Source organism: Neovison vison, chromosome 2 (assembly GCF_020171115.1).
Source record: "Neovison vison isolate M4711 chromosome 2, ASM_NN_V1, whole genome shotgun sequence".
NCBI lineage: Eukaryota > Metazoa > Chordata > Mammalia > Carnivora > Mustelidae > Neogale > Neogale vison.
The window spans coordinates 199,794,052-199,816,846 of NC_058092.1; the positions used below are offsets into that span (position 1 = coordinate 199,794,052).

Consider the following 22,795-nt stretch of genomic DNA (forward strand, 5'->3'; position numbering starts at 1 on the left):
TCATTCCAAGTGTAATGTTCACCATGGCATATAGCTCATTGAAAATATTAGGGCTTTCAGCCCAGTCTCTCTCCGCCTCTCTCTCTCTCTCTCTCTCTTTTTTTTTTACACTAGCTCTCTTATTCACTTAACATTTTGGTTTTGGAGGATGAGGTTATATCATCTCTTTGGTAGATACTTCAAACTTTAGTAATTTCACACCCCAGTTGCTCTTATTTTATAGTAAGGTTAATCCTGTGAGATTTATCCAGTTTCCTATAAGTGTCAGAGAACCACAGGGGCAAATATGTGACATAAACATACACTTAAACAACATAAGACAGCCTCTCAGTGGTAGCTTCACCATATAGCCATAGCTATTTATTTTACTGAGCTCATACTTTCTCTTCTGTAGAGATAGTCAAGATGATCAAAGCTGTGTTGTTCTAGGAGTGGACCCTGATATAGAAGCGATGCCCCTCGTTGCTGAGGAAAAGGTTTCCTTTGGCCTTCACTTAGCCAGCTCCTCCACCACCAGTGTTACAGACATCAGAAACACTTACAGTGAGGTGGACAGCCGCCTGATTGCCAAAGAGGTACGAGTTCTGCCTTCACTTGTTGCCCCCTTTTGGAATCATGACCTCATAGCTTGCTTCAGCTTTCAGTGCTTAAGTGGACACAAACTCATAAACATGCACACGCCGACAGATTCACACAGGCGTGCTGCCCGTTTCATTTGTTAAAATAACACATGCCTCTTCACCCATTCGGGTCTCCTGGGACTAAAGCTTTTATTTGGAATGCTCAGAAGAGAGAGCAGGTGCTCTGTATTCTTCACTGGAGAACAGGAACAAATGGAATTTGAAAAACCTTTGTGACACTGAAAACACAATTGAGCTTCTCTTTTCTGGATGCTACTGACTCCCCAGGCCTGCAAAATGTTCTGTGAGTTGCCATGCTTATTTCAAACAGCCAACTTGCCAACAGCAAGCAGACATGTTTGTAGAGGAAACTGCCAGTAGATGAAGTATTTCCTAATCCCTGCAGAGCGCAGTCTTTTGCTTAAAGCTGATGAATTTGGGCTGATTCGTTTACATTCTCTCCATCCTCACAGACAGAGGGCCACCTCCCTTTACTGAAGAGGCTCAGTATATAAGGGATGAGGTCTTGTTGTGCACCTCAGCAGTACCTTTACCCACAGAGTACCCCAGACTCTCATCTGCCTAGCCCTTTGAGGTACCCTTTGAGACCAGTGAGGCCGGGCCTTGCAGAGGCTGGACAGCCTGGACCGGAAAGGAGGCAGCCTGGTTTTCGTGGCACCATCCCATCTCCACATGTTCTTGGGTCCACCTCTCCCTCATTAGCTCTTCACTGTAACCTGTGGGACATCTGTGGCACGACTACACCCCCAGAGCTGCTCCCACGTGACTCAGCCACGGCCTGGGAGGTGGGGCATGGGAACCCAAATTTTGACGTCAGTCTCCCTGACATTGGTTCACTTAATATTTATTCACTGACTTTCTCTTACTGAGTGCCAACACTGGACCAGGCCTTGGGGTGCCTGCCCTCCAGGACCTTGCGAATAAAAGCTCTTCCATTCCAGAAGATTTCTTAGGACTGACTGTTGCTCATTTCTCTAGATGAACATTTCATCCCGTGACAATGCCACACCTGTGTTCTTGCTAAGAAATTGTGCTGGCCACCTCTCGGGTTCTCTCCGAACCATTGGCGCTGTGGCTGTGGGCCATTTAGGTAGGTGAGGTCTTGCCCTTTTGCCTCTGCTTGGGAAGATGGGCATGTGGCTGTCATTGCTTGTGCAGCCTGGACCTCTAAGCGGCTTCCCAGCGAGGGTGAGGGTTGGCGAGTTAGCCTGCCACACTGCACGGAGATCAGTTCACCTTGCTGCATTTGCCAGTTGCCAGTGAACTCAGCTACTAACCGGGCTGCCCTCTATGCACAGTGGGGCCTGGCGAGTGTGCATGGGGCGGTGGGGGGGCCCTTTGACAGAGGCAATGGTTGTGGATATTTGGGTAAAAATAGCCACTGACTGCTGCTTGTCATGCAGCTGGGCAAGAGCAGGGCAGGGTGTGGGTACAAAGTCCAATCTTACAGGATCTAGAGCACAGACAAGAGCTTGGGGTTGTCACAACCAGCGTCCCAAGGCCCAGAGAGCCTGTGACTCTCCCAGCAGTCTGGATGGAGACAAAGGCAGTGATCTGAAATCCTTTGGGCTCTTTCAGCCTTTTGGTGAGTCAGGAAGAACTCAGTACAGGATTTTTCAGGGTGCTAAGACTTTCAAACCTCCATCCTTCCTCCTGCTCCCAGCCTGTCCTAGGTGCACAGGTGTCTCTACTCTGGGTGGACAGTGGCACTGGCAGCTCTTATGTCCTTGCAGGATTCCAGGGGACTTGCCATTGCCCTGAAGCTGTGATTATTGATGGAATTCCCCTTTGTCTCACACAGGCGTAAGGGTGTTCCACTCCATCCCGGCAGCCAGCAGCCTGGACTTCATTGGCGGGCCCACCATCCTCCTGGGCCTCATTTCCTTAGCGACAGATGACCACACCATGTACGCGGCCGTGAAAGTCCTGCACTCTGTCCTGACCAGCAATGTCATGTGTGATCGCTTAATGCAGCACATCTGTGGGTACCAGGTAATCCCACCCTCTCCTCTGAGCCTGTAACTCCTGGAGGAGCAGAGAAAAGCTTCACTGGCCCTAGGGGACTTTCCCTCCAGGGTAACTTCTAGAGACGGGAAACCAAGGGAAGGGTCTTGAAGCCAGTGTCACCACAGCGGAGGGCCAGGGGATAGCCAGGCAGAGAGGGACTCTGATCAGAATGGGGGTGATCACCTGTATACCAGTACCTTTCATTGAATTCAGGAATCATCTGTCACCTACTTTGCACCTGACATGATGGCTAGTAGCCAGGGTGCAGGAACCAGGGTGCTGGGTTTGGATCTTGCCTCTTCCTCAAACTTGCTATGTAACCTTACATGAGTTACTAACCTTACATGAGTTACTTACCCTAGCTTCCTCAGTTTCCTTGATAATATGATATGGACATTCTCCTGTCCTGTGTCCTGGAGTTGTCATGAGCACTAGATCATTTAATTCAAGTGGATGGCCGTGTATTATGGCTGTGCAGAATAAGGGCTCTGTAAGTGCCAGCCATCTCTAGTTCTTACTCTCTTTGAGCCTCAGTTCCCCTATGTGTAAAATGGGAATAATAACAGCACTTGTTTTGTAAGGCTATGATGATTAAGTGAGTTCATACATGCCGAGTGTTCAGAAGAGTACCTGCTCAGAGTAACTGTGATTGTTAATGCTGTTTACTATTTGTAAGGTCACCCGAGACACGTTCACTGCCCTTGAGTACCTTCCTGCATGGCTGGAAGGAAATCATGAAGGGCAGGACTAGTGTCAAAGTCTAGACAATGTCACTGGGGTGCAAAGGCCATGGTGGTTCCTCCTGGGTACAGCAGGAGCTAAGAGAAAGCCTTCCTGTCTCTTTGGCCCCCAAGTCAGGGTCTGAGAAGAAGAAAGCTTCTCAGACACACACCCTCTTGCCTAGACTGCTGCCCCAGCTGGACAGTGGCCCAGGAAGCAGAGGGAATCTCTACTTCTTCCTTCAATCGCATTGATACCAGCCATAGTTCTATATTACAGACCTGATGATCCTTCTTTCCTGTGCACATCCTTCAAAGGCACAGTCACTGGTAGAATATCCCAGACTCCTTATACTAGATTCAAAGGCCTTTAAAAACTGGCTGCCAACCTGTCCTGCCAGCCCCATTTAACCCCATTTCCTGCCCAGCCAGTGAAACTTCCTCCCTGAATCCTGCATGGTCATGGATTGCTAACCACCTCATATTACTTTGTGTACCTGTAATCTCGGATTGGAGCACCTCTCTTCCCCAGGTCAAGCTCCAACAGCAAAGGGGATCTCTCTTCTAAGCCCTGAGCTGAGTGTGCAGCCGTATCCTGGCTGTCCTTGGTACTGCACATGTGCCCAGTCTCAGGCTCTTACCCAGTGCTGTAATCATGCCTCTGCTCATCTCTACAGGACTGTAATTGTCTAAAGGCATGGGAGTTTCCTTATTCTTTGCCAGTATATTACTGACACCAAACAGATACTCAGTAAATATTTTGGTAATTAGTGAATGGGTGTGTCTGGTTTATGTTAAAACTCAAGAATTAGGGCTTTGGGGATATTAAAATTTTCTCTGAATCATGTTAAAAGCAGCTGTAGTGGCATGTGTTCTACTTCAGCACATGCAGATCTGCTGTGACTAGGCATTTGGGCTATTATTGTGAGCATTTCCAAAAAGGTACATAGCACTTCCTGTTCTTGGGGGTTTACCTAAAAGGATAAAATAAGACAAATACCAAGATAATTTTAAATTTTTTAAAAATTAAAAAAAATTTTTTTTAGTACCCAAGATAATTTTAAGATACATTGAATGTAGTAAGTGTCTGAGGTTCTCTTCCAGAACTACCATGTTCTCTGTGACTTGGGTGTTCTCCAGCCATCCTCCCAGAAACTCCAGGTTCATGGAGATGTGGAACTCTCACTCATGCTCACTGTGGCCTCCCCACCACCAAGTGTAGGGCCTGGGGCGCTGTGAATTCTCAGTGAATGTTTTCTTGGCCTAAGCAGAGTGCCTTGAGAAAGATGATGTGCTATAGAGGTGGCTACAGAAAATGTGGTTACAGGTAATGGCTACAAAGTTGGCCAACATCACATGTGGGGCTGTGTTGCTTGAGTTTTTCAGGAAGAAAGAGATGGTAGAGACAAGGAGTGGCCCATGCATGGAATCCATGTACTTAGTTCTTGTTGACCGAATATCTCCTAAGAGCTAGGCAGCAGGGATATGGATGAGTCGTGATACGGAACTCGATCCTCGGACTCTGGAATCATGACCTGAGCTGAAGGCAGATGCTTAACTGACTGAGCCACTCAGGGTGGCTGGGAGGGTTCTAAAGATGAGAAATATTACAGCATTTTTGTCAGTAGGAAGAAGTAACAGGAGAAAGAGAGAAAAACTCTCCCGCTGGGCCATGTCCTCAAGAAGGTGAGGGGTGTGCTCCAGGGATCACCTGGAAGGAGACCCTGTTTAGGACAGGAAGGAGTGCAAGCAGGCATCAGTGGATCTGGTATGGGAAGATGTCTCATGGGTTCTGTCTTCTCAGCGGAGTGTGAAGTGGGGTGGTGGAGGCAAAGGGAGGTTGGGAAGAGAGGAGAAGAGATGAAAGCCTCATCTTTAAGATGAGAAAACAGCCTTACTAGAAAAACAGAGTTGGACCACCAGGCCAAATGGGGACTACTTTGGCATTTGACACTATTACTACAAAGTGAAACCAGTCAGCCTGCATGTGCAATTTTCTCAAGCAACTTTCAGCCATCCTAATTATGTCTGGATCAGGGAGTGGGGAATGGTCAGATTTCAGATATAGCTAAGAAGTGACTGGAGCAGTCTGGAAAGTTAGTAAGTATTCACTGATCATGGGTCATCTTAGGCAGTTGGGCTGCTTTAACAGAATACCACAGACTGGGTGACTTGTAAACAACAGAAAGTTATTTCTCACAGTTCTGGAGGCTGGGAAGTCTAAGATCAGAGTGCCACCATGGCCAGGTTGGATGAGGGCCCTCTTCTGGATTGCAGATGGCCAATTTCTCATTGTATTCTCACATGACAGAGATTAGAGGGAGGGATCAAGCTCTCTTGTGACTCTTACAAGAACATTAACCCCACCATGAAGCTCCACCCTCGTGACTCCTTCTAACTCGAACTACCTCCCACAGGACGCATTTCCAAATAACACTGCATTAGGGGATAGGGTTTCAACACATGAATTTGGGGAGGACACAAACATGCAGTTTATACCAGCAAGCAAGACTTCCCAATAGCGCATTGGAGAGGATATCTGGGAAGACAGGGTGAATGGCTGGATGGTGTCAGATCCAGGCTTAGGGAATTGAGTGGTGGATAAGATGGGTGAGAACTCAGGTACTAGTAGATGGAGGCAACCTGAAGTTTGTGTGACTGAGGTCAACAGAGACATAAGGCTAAGTGGGATCCCGCTCATTAGTCTCTGAGTTGGGTCTGGACCCCTGGTATCCCAGTGGTTCCATCCTGATATGTTGTTGCTTCCCTGGGCCCAGCACAGCAGAAAGGCACACTCGGTGGTTGCAGCCTAAAGTAAGATGCTGGTGCAGCTGGGCTCATAGGGATGTGGTGGCTTCCTGGTGACACAGCAACATTTATGGGATGGTTATGAATGCAGGATTTGGTAAAGGGAAATGAGAAAGAACACAAAGAAATGCAGGAGGATAAATACCTGGTAGTACAATTGCTTAGTCATAGGGTAGCTCTTTCTTCTACTTTTTGAGGAACCTCCATACTGTTTTCCAGAGTGGCTGTACCAGCTTGCATTCCCACCAGCATTGTAGGAGGGTTCCCTTTCTCCACATCCTCACCAGCATCTGTCATTTCCTGACTTGTTAATTTAAGTCATTCTGACTGGTGTGAGGTGGTATCTCACCGTGGTTTTGACTTGTATTTTCAAGATGCTGAGTGATATGGACATTTTTTCATGTATCTGTTGGCCATGTGGATGTCTTCTTTGGAGAAATGTTCATGTTTTCTACCCATTTCTTGACTAGATTTTTTGTTTTTTTTTTTTGGGGGGGGTGGTGTTGAGATTGATAAGTTCTTTATAGATTTTGGACACTAGCCCTTTATCTGATAATAATTGGCAAATATTTTCCCCCATTTTGTAGGTTGTCTTTTAGATTTGCCAACTGTGTCCTTTGCTGTGCAAAATCTTTTCATCTTGATGAAGTTCCAATAGTTCATTTTTGCCTTTGTTTCCCTTGCCTTTGGAAATATGTCTAGCAAGAAGTTGTTGTGGCTGAGGTCAAAGAGGTTGCTGCCTGTGTTCTCCTCTAGGATTTTGATGGTTTTCTGTTTCACATTTAGGTCTTTCATCTGTTTTGAGTCTATTTTTGTGTATAGTGTAAGAAAATGGTCCATTTTCATTCTTCTGCATCTGGCTATGCAATTTTCCCAACATCGTTTCTTGAAGAAGCTGTCTTTTTTTCCATTGGATATCCTTCCCTTTTTGTCAAAGTTTAGTTGACCATAGAGTTGAGGGTCCACTTCTGGGTTCTCTATTCTGTTCCACTGATCTATGTGTCTGTTTTTGTATCAGTACCACACTGTCTTGATGATGACAGCCTTGACACACACTGCAAACAGATTGACAAACATAGTGATCCAAAGGGGCACATGCACCCCAATGTTTATAGCAGCAGTGTTCACAATAATCACAATATGGAAAGAACCGAGATGTCCATTAGCAGATGAATGGAGAAAGCGTGTGTGTGTGTGTGTGTGTGTGTGTGTATGTGTGTTTAAAATGGAATATTACTCAGGCATCAAAAAGAATGGAATCTTGTTATTTGCAATGACATGGATGGAGTTAGAGAGTATTTTGCTAAGCAAAATAAGTCAGAAAGAGGAAGACAAATATCCTATGATTTCACTCATCTGTGGAATTTAAGAAATGATTGAACATAAGGGAAGGGAAGGGAAAAAATGAAATGAAAATTGAGAGGGGGCAAGCCATAAGAGGCTCTTAACTCTAGGAAACAAACTGAGGGCTGCTGGAGGGGAGATGGGTAGGGGTTGGGGTAACTGGGTGACGGGCATTAGGGAGGGCACATGATTTAATGAGCACGGAGTGTTATATGCAACTGATGAATCACTCTACCTCTGAAACAAAAAATAAATAAATAAATAAGAAATGTAGAGGGAAACTAAGAGAGAATGGCATTCTGGAAACACAGTGGGGGAGTTTCAGGAAGAAGCAGGGGGTCCCTAGTGAGAGGTCAAGTCACACACGTACACAAGTAAAGAAAAGTGGATCCTGGTCAGAAGCAGACCCAGAAGCTGGGGTGTGTTTTTCCTCTGAGAACTTGGGAATGAAGGAGGTAACATCAGAGAGCAGAGGACTTGCAGGCTGAGCAGATGACAGGTGCTGGTGGGAACAGGCAGGCGAAGGAGAAAGAGTTCTAGTGATGCATTCATGAGGAAATTGCTTTGTGTTTTAACTTTTTCAGATAATGGCTTTTCTCCTGAGGAAAAAGTCCTCTCTCCTAAACCATCGAATTTTTCAGCTCATCCTCTCGATTGCTGGCACTGCAGAGCTAGGCTTCGGGTCATCTGCTGTCACCAACGTTGGCGTCTTTCAACACATCCTCTGCAATTTTGAGGTAAACTGGAGACTGGCCATTAGCCCTGAAAGAGTGGGTGTATGTGATGGTAAAGAACGTCTGGAGCTTCCTCTAAACTCAGCAGGCCAGCTTCCTCAGTAACCATGGGGGCGGGGAGAAGGAAAACCTCAAAAGCTTTGGAGCCGGGGAGGTCTGGGTTTATAATTAATACGAGCCCATCAATGGACTGTGTGGCCTTGGGCGAGTGTCTTAATTTCTCTGAGTTCTAGTCTTCTCGTGTATGAGATGGGAAGCATGATGTCCCTCCCACAGGCTGGTGTGGGGATCAAACCAGATAGGATCTGGGAATGGATTCTAAAACTGGAGGATACCATATATAGAGACATAGATACAGATGTAGATGTAGATATAGATATAGATATAGATATAGATAGGCTTAAAAAATATATGCTCTGCTCCCTTTAGATGGTGCTTTGCTGTTGACAAATATTCCTTAAAAGTGCTGACTGAGAGACCCTGAGGGCAGGACTGAGGCTAGGTGAGGGGTACTGCACAGAGCTTCAGCTGGATTGCTGTAATCACAAAACACCATTTACTGAGTGCCTCTGGGGTCAGGCACTGACCACGTTCTGGAGACATGCTGGGGTGAGAGCACAGTTGGGTCAGATTTGTAGATCAGGGACTCCAGGGCTAGGTGGGGTGGAATGTGTTCAGAGGGGGTGGAGTGTATGCTATTGGCAGATAGGAAGGATGGGAACAGCCTTGGGGATTTCAGAGCAAGTGGCTTGCAGGGTGCCTGCCAGGCTGTGTGTTGCAGGCAGAGGGGAGTCTGGAGGGGGAAGGAGACATGACAGGTGAGAGATGCTAGGCTGCCGGATGGGACGTGCACGTTAGCCAGTCCCTGCTGCAGTCCATGGAAGGATTTTAAAAATGGATTTTTTTTAATTTAAAAATAATATATGCTCATTATAGAATATTTAAAATTACAGAAAAATGGGGGTGGAAGCTCTGATTTCTGAGATCCAGATGACTCTTGTCAACTTTTAAGGCATGGTTTTTTTGTACTTTCTATGCATAATACACATATATTTTATATCATAGTCATGATCATAGCATAGACATATTTTAAGTCCTGCCTTTTCTCATATAACAGACATGAAAGATATTTGTTATGGATTCTTCTTTTTTCTTTTAAACACTTTTTTTTTAGATTGTATTTATTTATTTGACAGACAGAGATCACAAGTAGGCAGAGAGGCAGGCAGAGAGAGGAGGAGGAAGCAGGCTCCCTGCTGAGCAGAGAGCCAGATGTGGGGCTCGAACCCAGGACCCTGGGATCATGACCTGAGCCAAAGGCAGAGGCTTAACCCACTGAGCCACCCTGGTGCCCCAAAACACTTTTAATGAAAAGGAGAAGACGCTAATATTCCACTTGTCTGCCTCACACCTGACCTCTTTAGGAAGCTGTTGAGTCCACACATTTGGAGGAAAAACCATCAGGCAAGCCAGTCACTTGCACAACCCTTACTCTCTTGTACTCAGACTCCGGTTCCAAATGCTCCTGTGTTAAGAGTACATACTACATCGCATTACGAGATGGAGAGACAGGGAGAACAGCCCCCTAGAGCTCATCTCCCAAAGTCTGGGACTCTAAGAACCAGACAGTGACAAAGACACAGCACCAGTCCATGGACAGGCAAAATGGGGAGGAAATAGGGCTTGAGAAAGGATGATGAGAAACGTACATGGAACCAGGAAGTAAAGGAGGGAGGTATCTTAAACCAGAAACACATGAGAGCTAGGAAAACCCTTGTGACCTGTGCTGTCCCACTGCACACAAGTCACTAAAAGTCCAAGAGAGCATTTGTGAGACCTGCCCAATCAAGAATTCAAGGTCCCTTCCATTACATCATACCCTTTCTTAATCTCATAGGCTCCCAGCAAGCCCAATGCTTTAGCCACGCTCTTCGACTCTCCCATCATTACTCCTTCAATGACCCTGTCCAATAACACTTGTTAAAGATAAGAACATCACACTTAAAAACATTTGTTATGGACTTTTATGAGATTTGTTCTGAATCAGAATAATATCTGTCTTATAGCAAGTTTGTGGTTTCTTCACCATTCCTCTATTGTCAAAGTCTTAGATTTTCCCCCTATATTGTTGTTTTGAGTAAATGTTATTTTGTTGTTTTGTGCATATATTTCCCCTGCTTTAAAAACTGTTTCCTTTGAACAAATTATCAAAGTTAAATTATTAGGATAAATGCTTTCTAGATAATTTTTAGATTATTACTAAGTTTGGCTAAATTCCTGATACCTAAGGATGTTAACTAAAGAATGACATGCTTGAATTTTATTTTAGGCCTATTACTCTGGTGGCAGGAGCTCAAGGCAAGGGAGAGTGGGTCATGAGATTGCTACAGAAATCCAGGTGGAAGATTTTGAAACTGAATTTTAGCAAAGATGGTGGGATAAAGAAGATTAATGAAGTTCATTCAGATGAGAAGTGCTTAAGAACTGAATGAAAGGACCTCACTATAAAATACTGTGTATTACAGAGCACTGTTGAGAGCTGCTGCTGAAAGCCAGATTTAGAGGAAAATGTATAGTCATCAGTGTATATGTATTAGAAAAAAGAATATTTAAGGGGTGCCTGGGTGGCTCAGTGGGTTAAGCTGCTGCCTTCGGCTCAGGTCATGATCTTAGGGTCTTGGGATCAAGTCCCGCATTGGGCTCTATGCTCAGCAGGGAGCCTGCTTCCCTCTCTCTCTCTCTCTCTGCCTGCCTCTCCATCTACTTGTGATCGCTCTCTGTCAAATAAACAAATAAAATCTTTAAAAAAAAAAGAACATTTAAAATTAATGAACAGAATTTTAGATGAAGTTAGAATGAATAAACAGAAATGGAAATACAAGAACCCCAAACAAGAAAACAAACAAAGCAAAATTCAGAGAAAGAAAGAAGGAAAAAGAGATGAGAACATTACTTAAATAGAAAAGAAACAAACATAGAAAGGATCACCAAGGCCAATAACTAGTTCTCATAACAGACAGAGCTGTTGAGATTGACCAAGGAGGGGAAAACAAACAGGAGGCACAGCTAAATAATGTTAGGAAGGAAAGGGAAGCATAGCCACAGAGGAATGAGCAATTTAGAAAGGCAACAAGAAAACAGGACCAACAACTAGGTGCCAATAAATGGGAACACTTAGCTCTTTTGAACAATCTCCAAGAAAATTTGTTTCCAAAATTCACTCAGGAAGAAGTAAAAACCCAAATGGTTCCATAACCATCAAATAACAGAATCACAGGTTTAAAATCTTATAAACAAACAATGTCCATAAGGCAAGTCCAGGCCCAGGCTGTCTGTAGGGAAGTTCTGCCAGTCAAGAAATGAGCCATTCCAGCCTTATAAACTCCTCCAGGAAACTGGAAAGAGAGCACTCCCAGCTTATTTTGTGAGCCAATCTTGATTGCAGAACCAAAAAAGGACAGGATGGGACATGAAAACATACAGGCCAATCTTATTCATAAATATAGCTGCAAAAATCCTAAATAAAATATTAGTTAATTGAACCAGGTCCTGGATCTGGGTCTGAAGATGGATGAGAAGGTTATGTAGGAAGCCAGCCAGGTATGGAATATAGGCTCCCAGAGCACAAGAGGAAAGGAGATAGGCATAAATGACTTCACCAGCCTGATAAACAAGAAGTAGCAGGCCTTGGCCTCACCCCTGTACCTTCCAGAATGCTGTGGCTGAGTTCAGCAGCTTGGCTCCGAAGCATGCCCAGCAGCAGCCTGGCCCAGAAATTACCCATAACCACAGCTTGCTTCTGGAATGACCATGGGTACCACCCCACCCCTCCCTGAATAAACTTCTAGGTAAGCTGGTGCTTTTAATGATGGAGTTAAGCAAACAAGCCACCCATAAAGACCAGAAGCTAAAAAAACAAGGTAAAACAAAATGAAATGAAATAAAATTAAAGGATTAGGAGGACAAAATTTCAAAAACAAGAGAACTTTTCCAAATGTCTGCCTCTATCGAGTGAAGCAAGGGCCAGGATGTGTAAGTTGTAGGTTTTACAATTCGTAGGATTGTATAAAATTTGGAAGTCACTTGGAGGTCAACTGAAGGTCACTCATAGGCCTAGAAAAATGTAACTATTGGGCTCAGAAGTGAGGTGAAGGGAGGAGGATGGAGTCGAGACATTTAGTGGACTTTTGAAGAAGAAAAAAAGAGAAGAAAATAGAAAGGAGGAAGTTTCAAGACTTAAGGGTCCTGAGTCCGGTTGTAGGCTGAGGAGGAGGAAGCAGCAGAAAAGTATGGTTAAAAATGCCAGCGGGAGAATCACTATTGATGGGACAGGTTCTTCAAGGAGAGATAAAAGAGTGGGTTACAAAAGAAAGGGTAGATTCCAAGCTTGATGATAGGGACAGACCATTGAGAGGGAGGAGGGAGACAGGAAGCTGAGAAGCAGGGAGAGACAGGAAGTTGGGAAGCAAGGGAGGGCCAGGAGGTTGAGAAGCAAGGAGAGACAAGAAGTTGAGAAGCAGAGAAGAGACAGGAAGTGAGAAGCAGAGAAGAGACAGGAAGTGAGAAGCAGGGGTGGGGGGCAGGAGGTCAAGGCTTCAGTTTCCTTGAAGAAGGGATAGGCCAGCCCATCCTGAGTGAGGTGGTTCCAGGGGTGGGGAGAAGGTAGAATCTGATGTATTATCCGTTTGTTATTTAAAGAAATCTGATTCAGACATCTCCATGCAGTTCTCAGTACAGGGTTATGTGACACAGGACAATAACCAGAAGATTCAATTGTCTGTGTTTTCCATATTCCAGATACTTGGTATTATGTAATTTCTAAAGAGCTAGGCAGCCTCCAATGTGGTGTGGCAGCTTCTTATTGTTCTAATGCTCTGGAAAGGAGGTAGGAATACACTTCTGTGGGAAAGGTAAGAGCTCAGGGCCACACAAGATTGGTCAGTTCCGATCTCACTGTCTCAGATCTCCCAGGACCGAGTCAGACAAAGCATTTGCTCTATGACGGACTTCATGAATAAACATTCCAAGTGTGCAGGCTCTCAGATCCCTACAGACCTGCATGTTGGGGTGCCATGCCTGCCTGCCCCCATCCCTACTGGGGCCTCATCAGCCCACACCCGCTCTCCCCAAATGGCCGCTGCCCTCCTCTGGTTGTCCCAGGCAGTGGCTGAGCACACAGGAGCTGGGAATCTGTTAGTGCGCTTCTGCCTTAAGAGCAAACCACTTATTTTACTTTGATTTACTTTACATTCACTCTTTTAAAAAATTTTGTGGGTCCTTATTAAAGTGCCCTTTGTGTGGCATGTGTGGGGACTAGAGAGGGGGTCGTCCCTGCCTTCATGGGCCTCCTCAGAAACCTGTTTTTTTTTGAGGTTCTTTTGCTCTCACTCTCACGTAAGAGGACAGAGCCACGGTCACCTGCTTGATTCAAGTGAGGTCGATTATTAACCCTGCGGTTCTTCCTCTGGAGGAGACGTCTGGGGAGAGCGCAGAGAGGAGGCAAGAGGGTGGGCTCGATGGTCAGACAGACCAGACTTCGAAGCCAGGCTCTGCCAGTTAGAAACTGCGGGGTGCCGGACAAGTTTCTGAGTCTCTCTGAGCCTCACTCTTCGTAGCTACTACATGCAGACAAGGATAGCATTTTAGGACTTTGCAGGGCAATTTTTGCCTCTAGGAAACAGTCTCGTTTATAAGTGTGAGCTCTTTGAGCTGCCCGGTGAGTGCACTCTTCCGATCCCACGTCAAAACCTGCTCCATTCTTGGCCCTAGGAAGTGTCAGGATTTGGAAATAAGAAAGAGTCGTGCTGCCTCAAGGGGAGCAGACAGGAGACACGAAGGCACGCCTTCCCCTCTGCCCCGGCCGGACGGTCAGCAGCTGCGTTTTGTTCACTGTGAATGGAAACAACCTGAGCGCTAAAGTTCACTCTAGGAATCTGCGTGCATTCCCTTGGGTGTGCAGCTTGCAGTGGGTCGTGAGGGTTTCACGGAGGTGGGAGCTGAGGAAGATAATCCGTGCACAACTTGGGTGGGTGGTCACAAACCACTCTGGTAGCATCTGGTAGCCTCTGTTGGGAAGCATCAAACCAGACAGGCAAGACTCAGCTTCTGATTCCCACCGCTTGCTGGTAGTGAAAGGGACCTGTCCCTCAGTGGGTCTGTCTCAGGCTCTGTTTCCTCATCTCTAACTTGGGAAGACTGACACTTGCCTTCCCGGCTCCAGTGAGGGTGAGCTGTACCTGGTGAGAGGGGCTGTAGGGCTGAGGGCCAGGCACAGGGTACAGCAGGTGTCCTTGGTTCCCATCCAGACTTGCACTGAAGCACCGGGCAACTGCAGAGATAGGGAAGAGAGGAACCGTGTCTGAGCTTTCCCCTGGGAAAGGCAGCCTCTAAGTTGTAGGTGTTGGGAAAGCTGCACTGATTCCTGAGCTGCTAAATGGCGTTAGTGGTTTCAAGCCTAAGGAGACCAGGTGCAGGGCCGTACATGCGTACCCTGTCCAGAGTCCCTTCTCACATGCGTCTTGGTTTCACTGTGTGCTTGTTGTCTCCAGCTCTGGACAAACACCGCGGACAGCCTGGAGCTCTCCCTCTTTTCCCACCTTGCAGAAATCCTTCGATCACCAAGGTAGGCCCGGTTTGGGCAGGGTGGGGGCTAGAACTAATGGCTTCATGCTGAGACGGGGTACTGAGGGGGCAGGACAGGCTAGGGGCTCAGCAGCCACGGCCTTCTCCCATTTCCAGAGCACTGAGTTCCCGGCGGGCAGCACGTCTGTCTCAGACCATGTGGGCTGCTGTAACAAAATATGATAGGCAGGATGGTATATAAATGACAGAGACTGATTTCTCTAAGTTCCAGGGACTGGAAATCTAACATCAAGGCCCTGGCAGATTTTGTGTCTGGTGAGGGTCCTGTTTCCTGGTTAAGAGCAGTCTTCTCACTATAATGGGAGAGGCGGGGAGGGGCGAGGGAGTGGGAGGGGCAAGGGAGTTCCCCGGGATCTCTTTTATAAAGGCACTAATCCCATCACAAGGGCCCCACTATCATGACCTGTTTACCTCCACAAGACCATGCCTCCAAATACTATCACATCGACAGTTTGGTTTCAACATACGAATCTTGGGGGGATACAGACATTCAGTCTATGGCAGTGTCCTTCCCACTGGCTCAGGTATGTAAGGCAGGTCTCTCCCTTGGTGGATTTGGGACCCAGGAGGGGACTCTCCAGCTCTAACTAGCACACTCTCAGGGGCTCAACAAACAGAAACACTTCTCTGTGTCCCATTTACCTCCCAACCTATTTTCCCTCTAATGGACTCTTCTGAGTCACTTTTCAGATTGTTCAGGGCTCTTTCGGATGCAAGTGGTAGAAATACAACTCAAACCAACTTATGGAGGGAAGGAAGGGAGGAGGAAGGGCAAAAGGAAGGTTGAGAAAGGGGATTTTATTGGCCCATATGTTGGGTGGGGGCAGATCTTCACACGTGGCTGCGTGGCATTCACACTGGTTCATCTGAGACCTGTCACCTGTCTTGTCCACACTTATCTTCCATGCTGGCATCGTGTGGGCAGACGGCAAGATGGCCTCCGGGCAGCTCCTCAGAGCATATCCTCGGCCCACAGAGGTAGCACAGAGGGCTTCTTTTTTCCTTCATGTCTCAGCAATAGGATGGGATCTCAGTGGGCCATCTTCAGTCCCGTGGCCTGGCCGAAGCATGATTTCACCTCTGCAAAGGTCGGAGGGGAGTTAGAACATGGGAGGTCCCCAAAGAAAAGGAGAAGGGAGGCAGGAAATCCACCCTCACACCCCAACTCCTTCCTTACCTGTCAGGCCGGTCACCCCCACAGCCACCTGCCTCCTCACGGAGGGCTGTTTCAGCTTATCAGTAGTGCCTTCGATGTTTTGAATAGATTTGTGACCCTTTTTTCACTCAGCCACTCACTGGGTATCTGCTGCAAATCCGTTCCATTTCATACCCAGTTCTTCGTGCTGGAAGTTCCAGAACCACAGGACAGTCTTGTGGAGAAGGAATACAGACAAACAGGCTGCTCAGTGCTGTGATAAGAAAGCACCAAACACAGCCGGAGCCTGCAGGAGGAGTGCACATTCTCCCTGGCAGGTGGATGCATACAGACCACACACAGAATGGGCCTGGTGCTGCCCCTGTATGTATCGGGGATGTGGAGCCTGGCAGAGAGTTCATGCTATCAGTCCTGAAAAGACAGCTCAGGAAGGAGCCACCCACCCCATTTCCCCCTCCTTCATCTTTCTTTTTCCCTTTCCCACTTTCTTTCTTTACTGGTTTCTACAAGATGGACATTTATCCCGGGAGCTGTTTTCTTTGGGGGGAGTCGAATTTACTGGAAATTGAATTTGTGATTTTTCTAAGAAGGAGGATGCAGATGCTTGAATTCTGTCTTTCTCCCCTTTGACTCTCAGTGGCGTTCATCCACTTTGTGGTTTGGGGCGAGCAGGAAGAGCACACACCCAGACAGACTCGCCCAGGGCTCCGTGCTGTTGGGAAGTGCTCCGCGGTCACACAGAGTCTGCTGTCTTCCTTCTGAGTTTTCTGAGACCGGCATTAGTTTTCCCCGAGGCTTAGAACTTAAAAGTCAATAACTGGGGTTGTCTTTGAAGGCAGTTTCCGGGGGTGGATGGGCACGGGAGGCTCATCCCTGAGCAGCTCTGGCACTTGGCAGACACATATTCAATGGGTGTCTGACAGCATTTTGATGAGTTGCCAAGAGAGCACTGGAGTCAGAGGGCCACAGAGCAAGCCCAGCCTAGGAAACCTTTTCAGCAGAAACACAGCAAATTTGGTTCATTCCAGTAAAAGCTTTTACTGCCTCTACTCCTGGGCTCACAGGGAAGGACCCCGGAATGCTGAGATTGCTCACCAGGCCCAGCTTATACCCAAGCTTGTCTTCCTCTTCAATGAGCCGGGCCTCACCTTCTCCAAGATCCCCACCATCATTGCCATCTTGGGCTGTCAGCTGAGGGGCCACTTCAGCATCCAGGACTTGCTCAGGTACTGTGCCAGGCTTCCCAGGGGGACAGGCAGGGGTTTGGGACTACTTCACAAGGGAATATAGGTCCCCATTCTTTCCTGACCACACTCAACCCAGCAACATTACCCTTCAGTGTAGTGGCAGATTCCATTTCCTTAGAACCTTCTAGAAGTTCTGTTCAGGGCAGAGAGTTGAGGAAAGGGGAGGGTCTGCTAGACTCCCAGCAGGACTACGTGCTCACTGCTCCCTGGTGCTTGGACACACTTATTACGCCAATGATTCAAGAATTAACATGAGCACAGTCATCCTCATCAGCCATTGACCCAACAGGTCTGCTATTTGCAGATTTCCCAAAGGACAGTCCCAGCTAACCTGGTATTTAGCCCTTCCCATCCTCATCACTATCTGTTCTGTTGATCTGGCAGAGCCAGAGCTAACTGCTCTGATGAATCCCGACAGATTTTCGAGGTCTATGGAAATACTGCATTGATCACAGAATAACATGATTCCCCTCATACCCTCCCTTGAAACTGATTTGGGTGGATATGTGTACAAAACTTGTATATGTGTTGAGCAAGCATGGGTTGAGCTCACCATTCAAAGTATCCTTCTCTCTCTGCATTAAGAATCGGACTGTTTGTTGTGTACACCCTCAAGCCTTCTTCGGTGAACGAGAGGCAGATCTGTGTGGATGGAGGCCTGAACTCCTCGGTGCCTGGTGAGAAGACCTTTCTCAGACACCAGTCTGAAGGCAGGGAATGAGCCTTATGGCACCCCTTGAGAGCCACCTCTCATGGGGCCTCTCATGGGGCCATTTTGTAGAGGGAAGGGTTGAGTCAAAGGAAGGGGAAGATACCCACAACTGAGCAGTTGTTCCCAAGTACGGGCTTGTGAGGTCATAGTTTTTGTGAGTAGGGTTGCAATCACATCAAATTGCATATTCTTCCTTCACAACCTGGAGTGGCTTCCAAGACCTCTAGGATAAAACTTGGTTTGCTATAGGTCAACAGATGGAATCCTTTATGATCCAGTTCCTGCTACCTTCTTGGTTGAATCTCTCCTACCCTTGCTCCCCTGATGAGCCCCAACTTCAGCGCTCTGAAGGCCCTGCACATCCTAGTGTATGATGATCTGCCCTCCAGCCATGCTTTGTCTGTGCTGTTCCCTTGGCAGAAATGCCTCCCCTGTTCACCCCAGTCCTCCTTCACCCACTGGAGGCAGAAATGCTTCCCTGGTACCATCAAGCCAGTTAAGTCACCTCCTTTGCTTATAAAACTGTTGGGCCTACTCTAATGCACACGCTTGCGATTTGTTTCTTTAAGGCTCTCTCCTCCCAGCCAGGCACAGAACAAGAGCTATGTCATGCTCCTTCTGCTAGAGGAGGTGTGAAGGGAATAGTCACTGACCACTTTGTCCTGGCCCTCCAGATCTGTGCTGTCCAACATAGAAGCCTCTAGCCACATGTGGCCACTTAAACTTATTTTAACTGATAGAAGTTAAATACAATTAAAAGTTCAGTTCCTTGGTCACAGTAGTGATATTCCAAGTACTCGCTAATCACATGAGGCTAGTGGTTATTGTATCAGACAGGGGAGATATAAAACTTTTTTTTTTGCAAAAGATTCTACTGGAAAGTGTTACATGATCTGGAAAAATCTCTTTTCCTTAGGTCAAACCCGAATAGTAGGAATTACTATTCCCATTTTCTAAATGAGGAAATGGAGGCTCAGGGAGATTAAGACCTTTGGGGACAGAATCCAAGTAGAGAGAAATTGGACCCCACTTCTTCAAGCTGCCTCATCAGTCCTATTTCTGCAGCATGGTTTGTGGGCCCTGAATTGGTTTGTAAAATAACTGGCTAACCAAGGGAGTGAATGAATGAATGGATAATGGAACAAAGTAAGCTTATTTAGTCACCCCTCCTTCTTTTTTTAAATTTTTATTTTCAGTATAACAGTATTCATTATTTTTTCACCACACTCAGTGCTCCATGCAAGCCGTGCCCTCTATAATACCCACCACCTGGTACCCCAACCTCCCACCCCCCGCCCCTTCAAAACCCTCAGATTGTTTTTCAGAGTCCATAGTCTCTCATGATTCACCTCCCCTTCCAATTTCCCCCAACTCCCTTCTCCTCTCTAACTCCCCATGTCCTCCATGCTATTTGTTATGCTCCACAAATAAGTGAAACCATATGATAATTGACTCTCTCTGCTTGACTTCTTTCACTCAGCATAATCTCTTCCAGTCCTGTCCATGTTGCTACAAAAGTTGGGTATTCATCCTTTCTGATGGAGGCATAATACTCCATAGTGTATATGGGACCACATTTTCCTTATTCATTCATCCGTTGAAGGGCATCTTGGTTCTTTCCACAGTTTGGCGACCGTGGCCATTGCTGCTATAAATATTGGAGTACAGGTGGCCCTTCTTTTCAGGACGTCGTATCTTTGGGGCAAATACCCAGGAGTGCAATTGCAGGGTCATAGGGAAGTCAGGGAAGTCACCCCTCTTTCTTATATGGACTTCATTCTGGACTCTGCAATTCAAGCTCTGTCTTTAGTGTGACATTGGCATGCTGAAGGCCTAGCTTGGAAAAGCATCGAGAAGAGGAATTGAGATTGAGTACTAAAAATCTCCACCGCTCTGTTCCCAGTGCCTCCTGTAGTGCCCAGCATCTAGTAGGTGGTCAAGAAATGTTGCAGCCTATGATAATGGGAAAAAACCATTTTTCTACTAGAAGATAAATTTTACCTAATTTTTTAGGATTTTTTTTGGAGGGGGGGTGATGGGAAGCATCAAAAACATCTTCAGTTAAAGGGAACTTAAGGAACCTTTCCTGAAATTCTTTTTAAACATTGAATAGAACTCTAGATTCGAATGCCAAAATTTTGAGTCTCATCCATGGCTAAATTCCTGAGTGAACTAAGTGTTTGGTGAATACGATTGCTTACTGCGGCAAATATTATGTCTCTTTACATCCGTTTTCTCTCAAATCTGAATTTCCTTTTTTGTAGCTGGAAGCCAAACATCTGGAAAGACAATCTGGCTCAGAAACCAGTTGCTGGAGATGCTGTTCAGTGTAATATCTTCCTCCCAACTTCATCTGTCCTCTGAGTAAGTAGCTCCAGGAAGAGTGATTTGGCCTGAGCTTGCCTCCTACAGGGTGCAGTATTAAAACCTTTTCTTAATGAAAAGTTTAGCATCTCCGAGTTGGTTTTCTGCAGTGTGTTTCCTGCACCAGTCAGAAAGAAAATTATATTCTCTCCACTCAATAAAGCAGACCTTGCCCTGAGATATTCTGATGCAAATGTGCAATGGGCATGAGTAACTCAGAACAGATTTGGTATAATGACAATAAGCTCTTTCTGTCACCATTGCTATAGTGTAATTGTTATTGTTTTGGCAGTTGTGACAAGTACTGATTTTGATGTCCTGTACTTGGCAGACAGTAGAATAGAGAAATGGTTAGCCTAAATAACATCTATCAAGGAAAAGGCTTGCCAAATTCTTCTTCTATTTACTGTCAGTTTTTTAGTTATTTTTCCAAGTTGGAAAAAGAAGTATCTGCCTTCAATTAACTTCCGAAACAATGTGTAACCATAAAATCCCATTAACTCTCTCCCCTGACTGCCTGCTTTATGTCTAACTCTGCAGTCATTCATTCAGCAACTATTTGTTGAGTACCTACTGTGTGCCAGACACTGTTCCTCACTCTGAGAATGCAGTGCTGAGGAAGTTAGTCCAGATCCTTGCTGCTGCTGAGTTGACATTTTCATGTGTATGTATTTGGGGGACATAGGAATGGGGTAGGGAATCACCCTTCAGTAAAATAGCCTTGCAGGCAGTGCTTAAAAGGTCTGCATTCCTAGACTCTAAGCATGGTAGAACTGGAAGTTGCCCTGTAGGTGAGCTAGTCCAGCTCTTTCCTTTTTCATCTTTTTGAATGAGAATGTAGTATAGCGCTTAAGCACTGGGACTCTGATTTCTAGACCTCCTGAATTCAAAGCCCAGCTTTGCCTCCGGAGACCCTGGGGAGGTTAGTTAAGCCTTCTATGGCCTCTTTTGCTCATTTATCTGAGGATAAAATTAGTGCCTGCTAAAGAGGGACGTTCATATGTGGCTAGCCCTAAGCACAGTATCTGGGATACTATAAATATTACATAAGCTAACTGCAATGACCATCATAATCTCAACATCATTATCCTCACCCTCATCATCACCACCATTGCCACCATCATTATCGTCACCACCACCATCATCATCACTGCCATCATTATCATTATCATCACCACTATTATCACCACTACCACCATCATCACCACTACCATCATCACCACCATCATCATCATCACCACCACCACCATCACCCTCGTTATTATCTTTCCCACCATCATCACCAACACCACCATTATCATCACCACCACCATCATCATCACTGCCATCATTATCATTACCACCATTATCAGCACTACCATCATCATCACCACTACCATCATCACCATCATCATCATGATTACCATCATTATCATCACCACCATCATCACCACCAACACCACCATCATCATCACCACCATCACCCTCGTTATTATTATCTTTCCCACCATCATCACCATCACCACCACTATCATCATCACTGCCATCATTATCATTACCACCATTATCAGCACTACCATCATCATCACCACTACCATCATCACCATCATCATCATGATTACCATCATTATCATCACCACCACCATCATCACCAACACCACCATCATCATCACCACCACCATCATCATCACTGCCATCATTATCATTACCACCATTATCAGCACTACCATCATCATCACCACTACCATCGTCACCATCATCATCATCATTACCATCATCACCAACACCACCATCATCATCACCACCATCATTATTATTGCCACCATTATCAGCACTACCATCATCATCACCACTACCATCATCACCATCATCATCATCATTACCATCATCACCAACACCACCATCATCATCACCGCCATCATTATTATTACCACCATTATCACCACTACCATCATCATCACCACTACCATCATTATCATCATTACCATCATTATCATCACCACCATCATCATCACCACCATCACCCTCGTTATTATTATCTTTCCCACCATCATCACCAACACCATCATTATCATCATTACCACCATCATCATCACCACCATTATCAACATCAAGAAAAATGACCATAGCTCATCAAGAGCCCTGCTGAAGTTATCCAGTTAGTCAAAAGAGGCAGGGATAGAAGAGAGGTCAGTTTCTTGACTCCTAGTCTGGTGGCCGCAGCCTCGCTCCCTAATCTGGCAGCTGGCACTGACAACATTGCCCAGTAAAGATTGACCCTACTCTGGTTCCCAGGAGGCAGAGTCCTTTGCTGAGCTGTTAGGTTGCCTACCTCCCTATCCTCCAGTCCCTTCTAGCAAGTTTGTATTCTCCAAACTCATTATTTTAAGATTTTAAAATCTTAACAGAGAGGAACAGAGAGGGAGTGAGAAGCAGACTCCC

At 46.0% G+C, this 22,795-nt stretch overlaps 1 protein-coding gene across 3 annotated transcripts in view; it reads left to right on the top strand.

The window, feature by feature from the left end:
• The window catches only part of WDFY4 (WDFY family member 4), a 268,432-nt gene that overhangs the window by 91,169 nt on the left and 154,468 nt on the right, over positions 1-22,795 (top strand). For all 3 annotated transcript variants that reach the window (XR_006383317.1, XM_044240003.1, XM_044240004.1), the window contains exons 21-28: positions 430-575; positions 1,620-1,731; positions 2,443-2,633; positions 8,104-8,256; positions 14,802-14,875; positions 17,116-17,277; positions 17,884-17,975; positions 20,275-20,374. Coding sequence is in view for 2 of the 3 variants with exons in the window: in XM_044240003.1 (XP_044095938.1) it covers positions 430-575; positions 1,620-1,731; positions 2,443-2,633; positions 8,104-8,256; positions 14,802-14,875; positions 17,116-17,277; positions 17,884-17,975; positions 20,275-20,374 (1,030 nt within the window). In the remaining variant the exon portion in view is untranslated. The remainder of the gene's footprint in view (positions 1-429; positions 576-1,619; positions 1,732-2,442; positions 2,634-8,103; positions 8,257-14,801; positions 14,876-17,115; positions 17,278-17,883; positions 17,976-20,274; positions 20,375-22,795) is intronic.